Source organism: Dendrobates tinctorius, unplaced genomic scaffold (genome assembly GCF_039654945.1).
Source record: "Dendrobates tinctorius isolate UK_male_01 unplaced genomic scaffold, ASM3965494v1 ptg000098l, whole genome shotgun sequence".
NCBI classification, from domain to species: domain Eukaryota; kingdom Metazoa; phylum Chordata; class Amphibia; order Anura; family Dendrobatidae; genus Dendrobates; species Dendrobates tinctorius.
In genome coordinates this window covers 17793450-17807853 of record NW_027361766.1, presented here as the reverse complement: position 1 = coordinate 17807853, position 14404 = coordinate 17793450, and the positions used below count along the sequence as shown (strand labels likewise).

Genomic DNA, 14404 nt, shown 5'->3' with positions numbered 1-14404 from the left:
AATGGATTTGTAAAGAACGAAAATGGACCTATGTAATAGTAATAATAAGTTCTGGTTATAAATTAAGGTTGCTTGAATAGCCTGTAGTAAGTAACTAAGATATACTTGTTTTAGGTAAACAATTTTTTGTACAACAATATTTATACTTTATTAATCCTTCTCTTATTTCTATCACAGGATTCCACTCAAAAAAATGCCATCAATTCGCCAGACACTGAGATCCATGGGGGTAAAAGTTGCTGATGTACTCCCACAACTAAAGACAACAGGATCTGGAAATTCTAATAATGGAACAGCTCCAACATTTCTTACAAACTATTTAGATGTAAGCAACACAATGCATACTCTCATATACAGGATTTACATACCATATTTTTCGGACTATAAGATGCACCTAGGTTTTAGGGGAGTAAAAGAAAAAAAATTGAAGTAAAAAATGTGGTCATGACGCGCTGTTATGGGGGGTATTTGCTGCTGATACTGTTATAGGGGCAATATCCCCCATCCTTTTATATGTCCCCATCCTCGTATATATGCCCCCGACCTGATATATATGTCCCCATCCAGTTATATATGATCCCTATTTTGGTATACATAGCCCCCCATCCTGGTATCTATGGCCCTCCATCCTGGTATATATGACCCCCCCATCCTGGCTGCTATATATGGCCCTACATCCAGGTATACATGGTGCCCCATCCTGATATACATGACCGCCATCCCCATCCTGATATACATGGCACCTCATCCACGTATACATGGCATCCCCATCCAGATGTACAAGGCCCCCCTTCCTGGTATACATGGCACCCTATCCTGGTATATATGTCCCACCATCCCAATCCTGATATACAGTACATGGTCTTCATCCTGGTATACATGACACCCTCCTCCTCATCCTGGTATACATGGTCCCCTCATCCTCTTTCCTGGTATACATGACCCCCATTCCCATCCTGATATCCATGGCCCCCATCATGGTATATATGGCCTTCATCACGCTACACACATAAAAAAATATTCAATTGTACTTAACTTCCCTACACTCCCTCGCAGAGCTGTGTCCTGTGCTGATGCCAGCAGCTGATTTCAGCGTGTAACATCGCATGACGCCACTGCCATGAGCTCCCTCGTGCCAAAACACCTGCCAAAATATTCACTGCTCCCCACACCTGGGACTATGGGAGTACAGTATTTAAATTAGGAGGAAGGTTCAGTGACCTCTCATTTAATCCCAAAAGGATGAATATGAGAATAGAGTACCACATAAAGCTCCCACCCACAGGCCGCCCAAAACACAAGAATCTCATTACATTAACTGAAAGCTGCAATTACAGATTAAACAAGAACCATCAGAAGGATTTCATCAACCAATGTATCATTTTAATCAGTGTAACGGCACCAAACTGACAGTGCCTATAGTTTACTTAGTAATATCCTGATGACAGATTCACTTTAAGTTTTGTCTTGAAGGGAACTTGTCAGTAAGTGCCAGGGTGCCAGGGGCACAGTTACAGTTGCTGCTCTCTTTACTCAGAGAGGTGACTGAACCCATGACTGAATCCTCGACAGCTCCGCCCCTGAGACTGAAATCGGATTGCTGCCAGGCAGCAGAGTAAGGCACCCGAACTCAGCTTTCAGCAGAAACACCACTGCTCCAGATAGGCTGAAAAAAGCACTGCTCCAGATAGCTCCTCTCTTCTCAAAGGGTGGTTTGCAAAGGACCTGCTATCACCAACAATCAGCTGGTGTACCAGGTGACCTTATATAGGAAGGCAGGAGTGGTCTTTACTAGCAGACTAAACATGTAGCAACACCAGCAGCCAACGGGGGCAAAAACTGATATTAACCCCTGAAAAGGAAAAAAGTTTATATCAGAGAATCCAGAATCTGACAGATCCAAAAATGGATCATGAATTATGTCCCTGGGTGTCTTGAGAACCCCCTTGGCCACCAGATAGTCCTTAGTGCAGATGACCCTGATCTTCCTTTTGGATATTACATATACATTGGGCGCAGCCCTCACTAAGCCCCCAGAACCTGAACACATCCATACCGTTCATCTGAACACACCCACGTAACCCCTTGTTGGGTAGGTAGCTCATATGGCAGAAGGGACACACATAGTAAAACTGTCCCTCTGCGCCACCCCTTTGACTCTGGCTCTGCCCTCTTTTGGGCAACTATTGCTTCATTCTGCTGCGGTCGCTCTTGGTCCTGGGATGCTCCTCCTCAAAGCCACAGCAAACATGGGTTGAGTACTTGATAGCATCAAATTGAATTGGGATAGCATCAGGTACTGAGCTTCCTCTGCCACCTCCCAATTCATTACAAGTCTTCTCCCACCTTTCAGTTCATTATAAAGGGTCCTCTCCATCACCTCCATCATTGCCTTCTCCACCACCGAATTTATCATTACCACCCTCCACCATCGATTATGACATAGTATATGCAACGGTGCGCGCACAATAGTCATGTATTGAAACTTTCTGACTATGCATTGAAATGATGGCATGCACCATGTTGTAGTTTATTTTTTGGTGGTTGAGGAGGAGGCTGCTAGGGTCTGTATTACTTTTATGTCACAGTCTGTCCCTGTATAACAGTATTGTTTTGTTGTGGTTTACCCTTTCAGACACAGTATTTTGGTGAGATCAGCATCGGTTATCCTCCCCAAACTTTCAAGGTTGTTTTTGACACCGGATCTGCCAACTTGTGGGTGCCATCCAGTCAATGTTCCCCACTGTACAGTGCCTGTGGTAAGCCATCAGGAGCTTGGAAGTTTTCACTAGGAAGAGGCTGAGCTCAGTCAAGGTTGTAGGGGATCGGGAGCAGCATTGTCATATCAGTAATTTTCATGACTGCAAAAGTCCATCAACTTGGAAGTAAAATATCAGTAAAAATAAAGTTCCAGGGAAACACTGCTTATAATAAGGATATATATTGTCATCCACGAAGCTTCTCTGCATTCATTCATATGCTACATCTATTTCAGTGCATGCAGACATCCCAATGTAATATGTGTATATCATATTCTATAACCTGGGATGAAACTATAGTCCTTCTATACCCAGGGTAAGTTACACACATAAATCTGTATGTATGATAAAATGAAAGACAAAATAAGCTATACTTCATTTATATATATGATAATATATCTATAAACTAGAGACATATGGTTACCAAATAACATTATACAAGGAGCAAGTATTATTTTATCACATGTCAGCTACCGAAAAAAAAATTAGTATTTCAATACCAACATTGCCAATAATACCACTATACAAGGGACATATAATACTACCAGACCTGTGGTGGCAGCCAAATAGAAAAGGGTTCTTTACAGTTACAGCAGTCAGACTGTGGAATGACACAGGAGGCAGTAATGGCAGACACTATAACAGCTTTTGAAAAAAGAGCTGGAAGATTTCCTCAGTACACATAACATTGTGGGTTATAGTTAATTTAGTGACAAAATGTACAAGAGTTCCTGAACTTCACCATGATAATTAACGAATGGATAGTCATTCATACCACTGTCCCCTGTTGCACCTCCTTCCACCAAGTTGTAGTATTTTTATTTATACAGGGAGAGACTGAATAGTTGAAAAAAAACTGATGTACTTTACAGAAATTGCTTTTTGTTAGTCCAAAAATTGTGTATGACTGCATTATGCCACAATTGTACCTTAGGTGTCTACCTTTTTCTCCTATCGCTTGTCTCACCAATGTACTGAACAATATGATTAGAATTCCTGAAAAAGTAAATGTAACCTATGTAGCCGTTCCATGTTCCACTTGTTACACACCTGTCTTGGATCCGTGCACTGCTTCCCTCACTTCAGTGCACTATACTTTCCTGTGCTCCACATCGGGCTTTGCAAGTAGCCCAGCATGCTCCTATGTGTTAGTCTCCTATGCCTGTTTACAGGGGTTATCACACAAACAAAGTACATTTTAATTAATATATTTTGAAACAAAAAAGTTCCACAATTGGATGTGTTTAAATAAAATGTTCCTGTGCTGAGATAATCTTATAAATGTGCCCCTGCTGTGTACTGTGTAATGGCCGTGTCTGACCGCACAGGAACATGGTCTGATCATACCACAGCACCTGGGCAGGGGAGGAAGCAAAAGAGAGGATACAGATAGAACAGTACGGACACTAGCTGTAGAGGTTTGTCTGTTACAGTGGCATGAAAAAGTTTGGGCACCCCTGGTTAAAATTACTGTTATTGTGAACAGTTAAGCAATTTGAAGATGAAATGATCTCTAAAGGGTCTAAAGTTAAAGGGGACACATTTCTTTTGTATTATATGCAAAATATATATATATGCTCTGGCAAAAGTTAATAGACCACTGTACAGTTTTATAAAAATCAGCTTCTCTACATGTCTGACAGCCATTCCATTCCAGTGTCAGTTGAATTCCAACCAGAGTACACCTCATTCTGCTTAATGTGCTTCTGATTAGGTGATCACCTGAACCAAATCTTATTTGACGAAGGAAAGTATTAAAAAAAAACCTGCTGTGGTGTTCATAATCCTCTTGCAATAGGACAAGCTGGATGGCAAAACAAGTGCTAGTAATATCCCAAAAGTAATAGGAATGAAAAAATAACCATGCCAAAGGAGTTGAAAAGAAAAGTCTTGAGTGAGGAAAAGAAGGGCTCAATTCTGCCTTTACTAGCAGAGGGATACAGTGAGCGTCATGTTGCCTCATCTTTAAAATTTCTAAGAAGGCTGTCCATTACAACAAGGTCAAGCATCAGAATTGGGAATAACAAAGCTACAGAATGGCAGAGGGCAAAAACAACTCTCCACTGACCGGGATGACCATCATCTTATTCGAATGTCACTCAGAAACCACAGGATGACATCAAGTGACCTACATGACATCAACTGACCTGCAAGTGGCAGCTGGGGTGACGTGCATGTCAAGAACAGTTTGTAACGGCATCCTAGAGGCAGGGCTCAAGTCATGTAAAGCTATAAAAAAGCCTTTCATCAATGAGAAGCAAAGGAGAACCAGTCTGAAATTAGCCAAAGACCATAAGGATTGGACCATAGAGGACTGCAGTAACGTAATCTTCTCTGATTAGTCTAATTTTCAACTTTGCCCAACACCTGGTCATCTAATGGTTAGACGGAGACCTGGAGAGGCATACAAGCCACTGTGTCTTGCACCCACTGTGAAATTTGGTGGAGGATCGGTGATGATCTGGGGATGCTTCAGCAAGGCTGGAATTGGGCAGGTTAATCTTTCCAAAGGATGTATGACTCAAACTGTATACAAGATTATCCTGGAAAAACAGTTGATTCCTTCTGCTCAGGCAGTATTCCTCAACTCTGAGGATTGTTTTTTTCCAGCAGGACAATGCGCCATGCCACACAACTAGGTCAATCAATGTGTGGATGAAGGCCCTCCACATCAAGTCCCTGCCATGACCAGCCCAATCCCCAGACCTGAACCCCATTGAAAACCTCTGTAATGTAATCAAGAGGAAGATGAATAGTCACAAGCCATCAAACAAAGAAGAACTGCTTAAATTTTTGTACCAGGAGTGGCATAAGGTCACTCAAAAGCAGTGTGAAAGACTGGTGGAAAGCATGCCAAGACTCATGAAAGCTGTTTTTATAAATCATGGTTATTCAACAAAATATTGATTTCAGAACTCTTCCTGAGTTAAAACATTAGTATTTTTTATTTCAAAATGATTATGAACTTATTTCCTTTGCATTATTTGAGGTCTGAAAGCACTTTTTTTAAATTTTGACCATTACTCCTTTTCAGAAAAAACCCCCCAAAATTTATTGCTTGGAAATTCAGAGACATGTCGAAGTTTATAGACAATTTACATTTTACTCAAAAATATACCTATAAAGAGAAAAATCAGACAAACTGAATATTTGGAAGTGGTCTCTTAATTTTTGCCAGAGCTGTATATAGTTTCATAATTAATTGGTTTAGCTGGTAACATATTATCTTTGCATCACAGCATCTCACAGTCGATATGATTCATCTAAATCTCAAACCTACACTAAGAATGGAACAGGTTTCTCAATACTATATGAATCTGGAGGAGTCAGAGGCTTCCTAAGCAAAGACCTTGTTACTGTGAGTTTTGCTATCATTACCTGCTTTACAGAATATCTTCATGATTATTTGTGTGTCTTACAATACAAAATATCAAAACAGAAAAAAAATCTATACTTTACATTTTCCAAAAGAAAAAATATTGGGGGGGGGGGGCAGATTGAATTCAGGCTACTCAAATCCTGAAATTCCAGGACACAGACACTAATGAGCATATTCCCCTTAAAACAGTAAAACTAGCTGATAATATAAATATTAAGGGAAATCTGCCACCCGATTTTTTCTATGTAATCTGAGATGAGAGCAGCATGATGTAGTGGCTGAGACCCTGATTCCAGTGATGTGTCCCTTGCTGTTTTGCTTGCTGTCATTTTGATATAATCACTGTTTTCTTTGCTGTAGTTCTAGCAGTACTCAGAATTCTGAACCCTGTATAACCCAGCCCATACTACTGTCTGGCTGCTAATCAGTGGTGGAGCGGGCTTATACAGAGCAGATGACTAGGACATACGAGACATCACTTACAATAGTGATAATCCGCTGTTAAAATAATGATTTTATTGGAACCGCAACGCAGCATAGTAGTTGACACATTGCTGGAATCAGGTTCTCAGCCTCTACATCATGCTTCTCTCAGATTACATTGCAAATCTTGCTGACATATTCCCTTTAAAGGGAACCTGTCAGCACAGATTTCTCTCTATAAGGAAAGGGAAGGGCAATACAGGTCTTGTAATTAAAGGGGTTGTCCAGGACTTTTATATTGATGATACAGTTATGCTCAAAAGTTTACATACCCAAGCAGAATTTTTGCTTTCTTTGCCTTTTTTCAGAGAATATCAATGATAACACCAAAACTTTTTTCCACTTATGATTAGTGGTTAGTTGAAGCCATTTAATGTACAACTACTGTGTTTTCTCTTTATAAATCATGATGACAACTGTAGTGCAGCAGTGTCTTCACTCTGCAGTGAAGGGGCAGTGACCCAGGTGAGTTCAAAGTAAACACAGGTTTAATGTCCAATACTTGCAAACAAACGGAAACCTCCGGATCGAAGCCGTGAAACCAGATAGTCCGTAAATGAAGCCTGTTGATGAGGGCAACAGGGTATAATGCTGCGGGATGCCAGGAGCTCGCTCTGCTTGGTGCTGTGTTACCTCACACAGGCTGAGCTGTTGCAGAGCCGTCTGCTCTGCACCTTGCAAACTCCACACTGACACACCCAACCCTCTGCTGCAGGGGTTTTAACCCAAAGAACCTGAGGCTGTAGGCCACATGGAAAACCCGGGCTGGGGGAGGAAATGGACCGCTCCTGCTACCTTCCTGTAGTCGTTTTCAAAAATAAAAGCCCATGGCAGGTTTTCCTAAATCTGCCTTGGACAAATAGCTTGCCCAAAACGAACACTCACTTTTATTCTACATTGCAACCACAGCTATGCCTGTGACTGCAATGCACTCCCACAGCCTCAAAATGCTTCTTTGCGCATCCTGGGGGACACATAGCAACCCTCACCTATGACCCCGGTCACTGCTTCACAAACCCCCCAGTTCAAATTTGTGGGGTTGAACTTGTCACCATACAGGGGGCTGGTGACAGGGCATCCGCATTTCCCTGTGACTTCCCAGCCTGTTGTTCCACGGTAAAATTGAAATTTTGCGAAGACAGGAACCATCGAGTGACTCAGGCATTCCTCTCCTTGGCATTCCTCATCCAGACCAAGGGTGAATGATCTGTCACAAAGCAAAATGGTCAACCGAGCAAATAATAGCGTAGGGACTCCAAGGCCCACTTAATGGCCAGGTACTCCTCCACTATGCTATAATTTTTCTCTGCCGGGGTGAGTTTTCTACTTATTCAGGTGACTGGATGCTCCTCTGCTTGAAAGTTCCACTGAACCATGACCAACTTCTTTCCCTTGAGGAGATCAGTAAGGGGTGTTATTCTCCCCGAAAAATTAGGTATAAACCTCCGGTAATACACAACAATTCCGAGAAACGCACTCACCTGTTTGGTGGTAACAGGTCGGGGCCAGTTCTGAATGGCCTCAATTTTATTTATTTGGAGTTTGATAACCCCACGGCCAATCACGTACCCCAAGTACTTGGCTTCCTCGAGCCCTATCGCACATTTCTTGGGATTTGCTGTCAAGCCCGCGGCTCTGAGTGAATCTACTACTGCTTGTACCTGAGATAACACATAAAAGAAGGCGTAAAATGAACAAAAGTACAATACTTTATTAGAAGTGGTTAAAAGGACAAACAGTAAATTAAAAAATGCCAATATGGTGCATGGTGATGAGCCAAAAAAGATACTTCCGATGGGATTCCAGCACTATGTCCATCAACCTCTGGAACGTGGCAGGGGCTCCATGTAGTCCAAAGGGCAAGACTACATAGTGGTAAAGACCCTCCGGTGTTATGAAGGTGGTCTTTTCCTTTGCCGACTCTGTAAGTGGGACCTGCCAGTAACCTTTGGTGAGATCGAGCATGGTGAAGTACTGGGCCTCCCTCACTCTCTCAATTAGCTCATCCACCCGGGGCATGGGATAGAGGTCAAATTTTGACACCTCATTTAATTTTCTGAAATCGTTACCTAAAAGTTATGACCCATTCGCTTTGGAATCAGTACTATGGGGCTAGCCCACTCACTCCGGGACTGCTCTATGACTCCTAACTGGAGCATGTTTCACTTTGGCCACGATGGCTTGCCTCCAGGTTTCTAGCACTCGGTACGGTTTCATCCGTATCCTTACCCGGGGTTCGGTGACAATTTCAATGTCCGTATACCGCTGCACCAGGGCTCGAGCCTCCTGTCGCTGCTGTTTGGTGAAAGCATCATTTATTTTAACCTGACCCCTGGCTGTGTCCTTGGCCGGTGACAGAGGGTTCTCCCTGTTGGTTTGACCGGCGTCGCCTCCGTGACCAAACATTCACAGTCCTTCCAGGCTTTTAGTAGGTTGACATGGTACAGTTGTTCCGGTTTCCTCTTTCTGAGTTGGTACACCCTATAATTTACTTCTCCTACCTTCCCCCGTATCGCATATGGCTCTTGCCACTTGGCAATGAGCTTACTCTCTGTGGTGAGTACTAGTACCAACACCCGGTCCCCTTCTTTATAGGTCCTGATCGTGGCTCTTTTATTATACACGTGGCTTTGCGCAGCCTTGGCATCCATCAGGTGCTCCTTTACTATGGGCCATACTGCCGCAATCCGGTCCTGCATGCTTGCCACATGCTCGATGACACTCTTATGCGGAGTGGGCTCCTGCTCCCATGTCTCCTTGGCTACGTCCAGCAGTCCCTTCGGGTCCCTGCCATACAATAAATCAAATGGAGAGAACCCCATGGACGCCTCCAATACCTCATGGATAGCGAACATTAGATAGGGCAGTAACATGTCCCAATCCCTCCCATCCTTGGGGACCACCTTTTTTAGCATAGACTTAAGGGTCTTGTTAAATCTCTCCACCAACCCATCGGTTTTTGGGTGGTACACCTACGTACGTAGCTGTTTAATCTGGAGCAGCTTACATCACAGTACCTCTGGACCTCCGCATAGACCCAGGTCCTGCATCTTTTTGGCCCCCAAGTGCCCTCCTAGCATGTGGGTGTGAGCCATGTCAAACACCACCTGACGGTAGGATTGGGGCACCACCAGCTGTTCCACCACCTCATCCCGGACTTTATCCACCCGGTACTACCATGATCAAAAGATTACATATCATGGTGATTTTGGCCTGATAACATGCACAGAAGTTGATACAAATAGGTTTGACTGGCTACTAAAGGTAACATCCTCACCTGTGACCTGTTTGCTTCTGATCAGTGTGTGTGCATAAAAGCTGAGTGAATTTCTGGGATCCAGACAGACTCTTGCATCTCTCATCCAGCCACTGAAATTTCTGAATTGTGAGTCATGGGGAAAGCAAAAGAACTGTCAATGGATCTACAGGAAAAGGTGGTTGAACTGTATAAAACAGGAAAGGTATGTAAAAATACATCCGAGGAATTGATAATGCCAGTCAGCAGCATTCAAACTGTGATTAAGAAATGGAAAATCAGGGGCGCTGCAAAAACAAAACCACAGTCAGGTAGACCAAAAACATTTCATCCACAACTGCCAGGAAAATTGATTGTGATGCAAAGAAAAATCCACAAATAACATCGGCTGAAAAATTGGGCTCTCTGAAAACTACTGGATGTGGCTGTTTCAAAATGCACAATAACGAGGTACTTGAACTAAAATGGGCTGCATGGTCGAGTCGCCAGAAGAAAGCCATTACTGTGCAAATGCCACAAAGACTTTTAGCTGCAATATGCAAAACAGCACAGAGACAAGCCTCAAAACTTCTGGAACAAGGTGATTTGGAGTGAGGAGACCAAAATTGAACTTTTTGGCCACAACCATAAAAGTTACATTTGGAGAGAGCTCAACAAGGCCTATGATGAAAGGAACACCATTCCTACTGTAAAGCACGATGGTGGATCGCTGATGTTTTGGGGATGTGTGAGCTACAAAGGCACAGGAAACTTGGTCAAAGTTGAATGAAAGATGAATGCAGCACATTATCAGCAAATACTGGAGGCAAATTTGCAATTATCAGACCGGAAGTTGCGCATGGGACGTACTTGGACATTCCAACATGACAACGATCCAAAGCACAAGGCCAAGATGACCTGTCCTTAGCTACAGCAGAACAAAGTGAAGGCTCTGGATTGGCCATCTCAGTCTCCTAACCTAAATATCATTGAGCCACTCTGTGAAGATCTCATGCACGCAGTTCATGCTAGACAACCCATGAGTTTACAGGAACTGGAGGCTTTTTGACAAGAAGAGTGGGCAGCTTGACCATCTGAGAAAATAAAGAACCTCATCCACAACTACCACAAAAGACTTCAAGCTGTCATTGATGTTAGAGAGAGCAAAACAGGGTATTAAGAAATGGGGTATGTGAACTTTTGATCAGGGTCATTTGGATGTTTTGGGTTGTCATTATGATTTAAAAAGAGAAAACACAGTAGTTTCACAATAAATGACTTCATCCAACCACTAACCATGAGTGTAGAAAAAGTTTTGGTGTTATCATTCATATTCTCTGAAAAAAGGCCAAGAAAGCAAAAATTCTGCCGGGGTATGTAAACTTTTGAGCACAACTGCATTTTCTTATGATAGGTCATAAATATCTGATAGTGAGGTTAACCCCTTCACTACCAAGGGTGGTTTGCACGTTAACTCCCGGGCCAATTTTTACAATTCTGACCACTATCCCTTTTTGAGGTAATAACTCTGGAACGCTTAAATGGATCCCGGTGATTCTGACATTGTTTTCTCGTGACATATTGTACTTCTTGTTAGTGGTAAAATTTCATTCATATAACTTGTGTTTATTTGTGAAAAAATTGGAAATTTGGCGAAAATTTAGAAAATTTTGCAATTTTCCAACTTTGAATTTTTATGCTCTTAAATCACAGAGATATGGCACTCAAAAAACTTAATAAATAACATTTCCCACATGTTTACTTTACATCAGCACAATTTGGGAATCAAAATTTTTTTGTTAGGAAGTTATAAGGGTTAAAAGTTGACCAGTGATTTCTCATTTTTACAACATCATTTTGTTTTTACGGACCACATCACATTTGAAGTCACTTTGAGGGGTCTATATGATAGAAAATACCCAAAAGTGACACCATTCTAAAAACTGCACCCCTCAATGTGCTCAAAACCACATTCAAGAAGTTTATTAACCCTTCAGGTGCTTCACAGGAATTTTTTGAATGTTTAAAAAAAAATGAACATTTAACTTTTTTTCACAAAAAAAATTACTTCAGGTTCAATATTTTTATTTTACCAAGGGTAACAGGAGAAATTGGACTGCAAAAGTTATTGTGCAATTTGTCCTGAGTATGCCAATACCTGATATGTGGGGGGAACCACTGTTTGGGCGCATGGCAGAGCTCGGAAGGGAAGGAGCGCCGTTTGACTTTTTCACTGTAAAATTGGCTGGAATTCAGATCGGACGCCATGCCACGTTTGGAGAGCCCCTGATGTGCCTAAACAGTGGAAACCCACACAAGTGACCCCATTTTGGAAGCTAGACCCCCCAAGGAACTTATCTAGATATGTGGTGAGCACTTTGAACCCCCAAGGGCTTCACAGAAGTTTATAATGTACAGACGTACAATTAAAAAAATCATATTTTTTCCACAAAAATGATGTTTTCACCCCCAATTTTTATTTTCCCAAGAGTAACAGGACCCCAAAAGTTATTGTGCAATTTGTCCTGAGTACGCTGATACCCCATATATGGGAGTAAACCACTATTTGGGCACATGGCAGAGCTCGGAAGGGAAGCAGCGCCATTTAACGTTTTTGGCTGGAATTGAGATCGGACACCATGTCGCGTTTGGAAAGCCCCTGATGTGTCAAAACAGTGGAAATCCCCCAATTCTATCTCCAACCCTAACCCTAACCCTAGACCTAGCCCTAACCCTAGCCCTAACCCTAGCCCTAGCTCAGACCCTAGCCCTAATGGGAAAATGGAAATAAATAATTTTTTTTTATTTTATTATTTTTCCCTAACTAAGGGGGTGATAAAGGGGGGTTTGATTTACTATTTATGGCGGGTTTTTATTTTTGGCAGCTGTCATACGCTAAAAGACGCTTTTTATTGTAAAAATAGTTTATGCATCACCATATTTTGAGAGCTATAATTTTTCCATATTTTGACCCACCGAGTCTTGTGAGGTCTTATTTTTTGCGGGACAAGTTGACGTTTTTATTGTTACCATTTTCGGGCACGTGACATTTTTTGATCGCTTTTTATTCCTATTTTTGGGACAAAGAATGAACAAAAACCAGCGTTTCATGAATTTCTTTTGGGGGATATGTTTACACCGTTCCGCGTGCGGTAAAATTGATAGAGCGGTTTTATTCTTTGGGTCAGTACGGTTACAGTGATACCTCATTTATGTCATTTTTTTTATGTTTTGGCGGTTTTATGCAATGAAAACTATTTTATATAAAAAATAATTATTTTTGCATAGCTTTATTCTGCGAGCTATAACTTTTTTATTTTTTCGCTGATGACGCTGTGTGGCTGCTCATTTTTTGCGGGACAAGATAACATTTTCAGTGGTACCATGGATATTTATATGCATCTTTTTGATCGTGCATTATTGCACTTTTTGTTCAGCGGTATGATAATAAATCATTATTTTTTGCTTCGTTTTTTATTTTCATTTTTTAAGGGGTTCACTAAAGGGGTTAACCAATGGGACAGTTTTATAGGGTGGGTCATTACGGACGCGGCGATACCAAATATGTGTACTTTTTTTGTTTTTTTATTTTCAAACAATGAATTTATTAGGGAATATTTTTTTTTTAATTATTTTTACACTTTTTTTTATTTACTTTTATGGGGGACATCACTATCCTGTGACAGATCGCTGATCTGTCACATCACAGATCGCTGTAACAGATCAGCGATCTGTCACAGGCACTGCTGCAGGCTTCCTCATGCATGCATTCTGCCCCCGAAGGTCCTCCATATTAGATCCGGGGACCTGCAGGGAAGGCGACCCTCGCAGCGGCGCTGCACATCGTGCTGCTGTGGGGGTCGCAGGGAAGCACGGAGGGAGCCCCCTCCCTGCCAATGCTTCCTTTAACCCCCGGTACACCGCGATCATGTTTGATCGCAGTGTGCCAGGGGTTAACGTGTTGGGGGCGGTCACACATTGTGCCGGGTGTCAGCTGTGATAATCAGCTGACACCCTGCCGCGATCAGCTGCGCTCCCCTCGTGAGCGCAGCTGATCGCATTAGACGTACTATTCCGTCCTTGGGATTTAGGTCCCAGGTCACATGGACGGAATATTACGTCCATTGTAGGAAAGGGGTTAACCAGCCCCACTGATTAGCTGTTCCCAGAACCTGCTGAAAGTGCTCGGAGACGGAATTACACAGCACAGCTATGTAAAATATATAGTGACCGTGGCAGGGTGTGCCATATCCACCACCTATTTGAATCAGTAGGGGGTGGAGTTGCAATACCCATCCGCAGCCACTATACAATTTATGGAGCTGTGCAGCTTTGCAATTGAGCACTTCCGGGAGCTACCGGAACTGGGAACAGCTGATCGGCAGGGGTGTCGAACAGATATTGATGACCTATACTAAGGATAGGCCATCAATGTAAAAGCCCATTAACTCTACAATTAAGTCCATGTTTTAGGCAGTAAGCAATATGAAAAGCTGAAAAATATTCTTTCCCAGTTGTGCCCCGCACTGTTCCAGTCATCTGGGTTAC

The 14404-nt window shown here is 42.4% G+C and overlaps 1 protein-coding gene across 1 annotated transcript in view; it reads left to right on the top strand.

The window, feature by feature from the left end:
- Positions 1-208: 208 nt before the first annotated feature.
- REN (renin) overlaps positions 209-14404 on the top strand; it is a 41050-nt gene continuing 26854 nt past the window's right edge. Inside the window, exons 1-3 of the mRNA XM_073587326.1 lie at positions 209-325; positions 2636-2759; positions 5999-6117. Of these exons, the coding sequence (XP_073443427.1) occupies positions 224-325; positions 2636-2759; positions 5999-6117 (345 nt within the window). The 5' untranslated portion in view covers positions 209-223. The remainder of the gene's footprint in view (positions 326-2635; positions 2760-5998; positions 6118-14404) is intronic.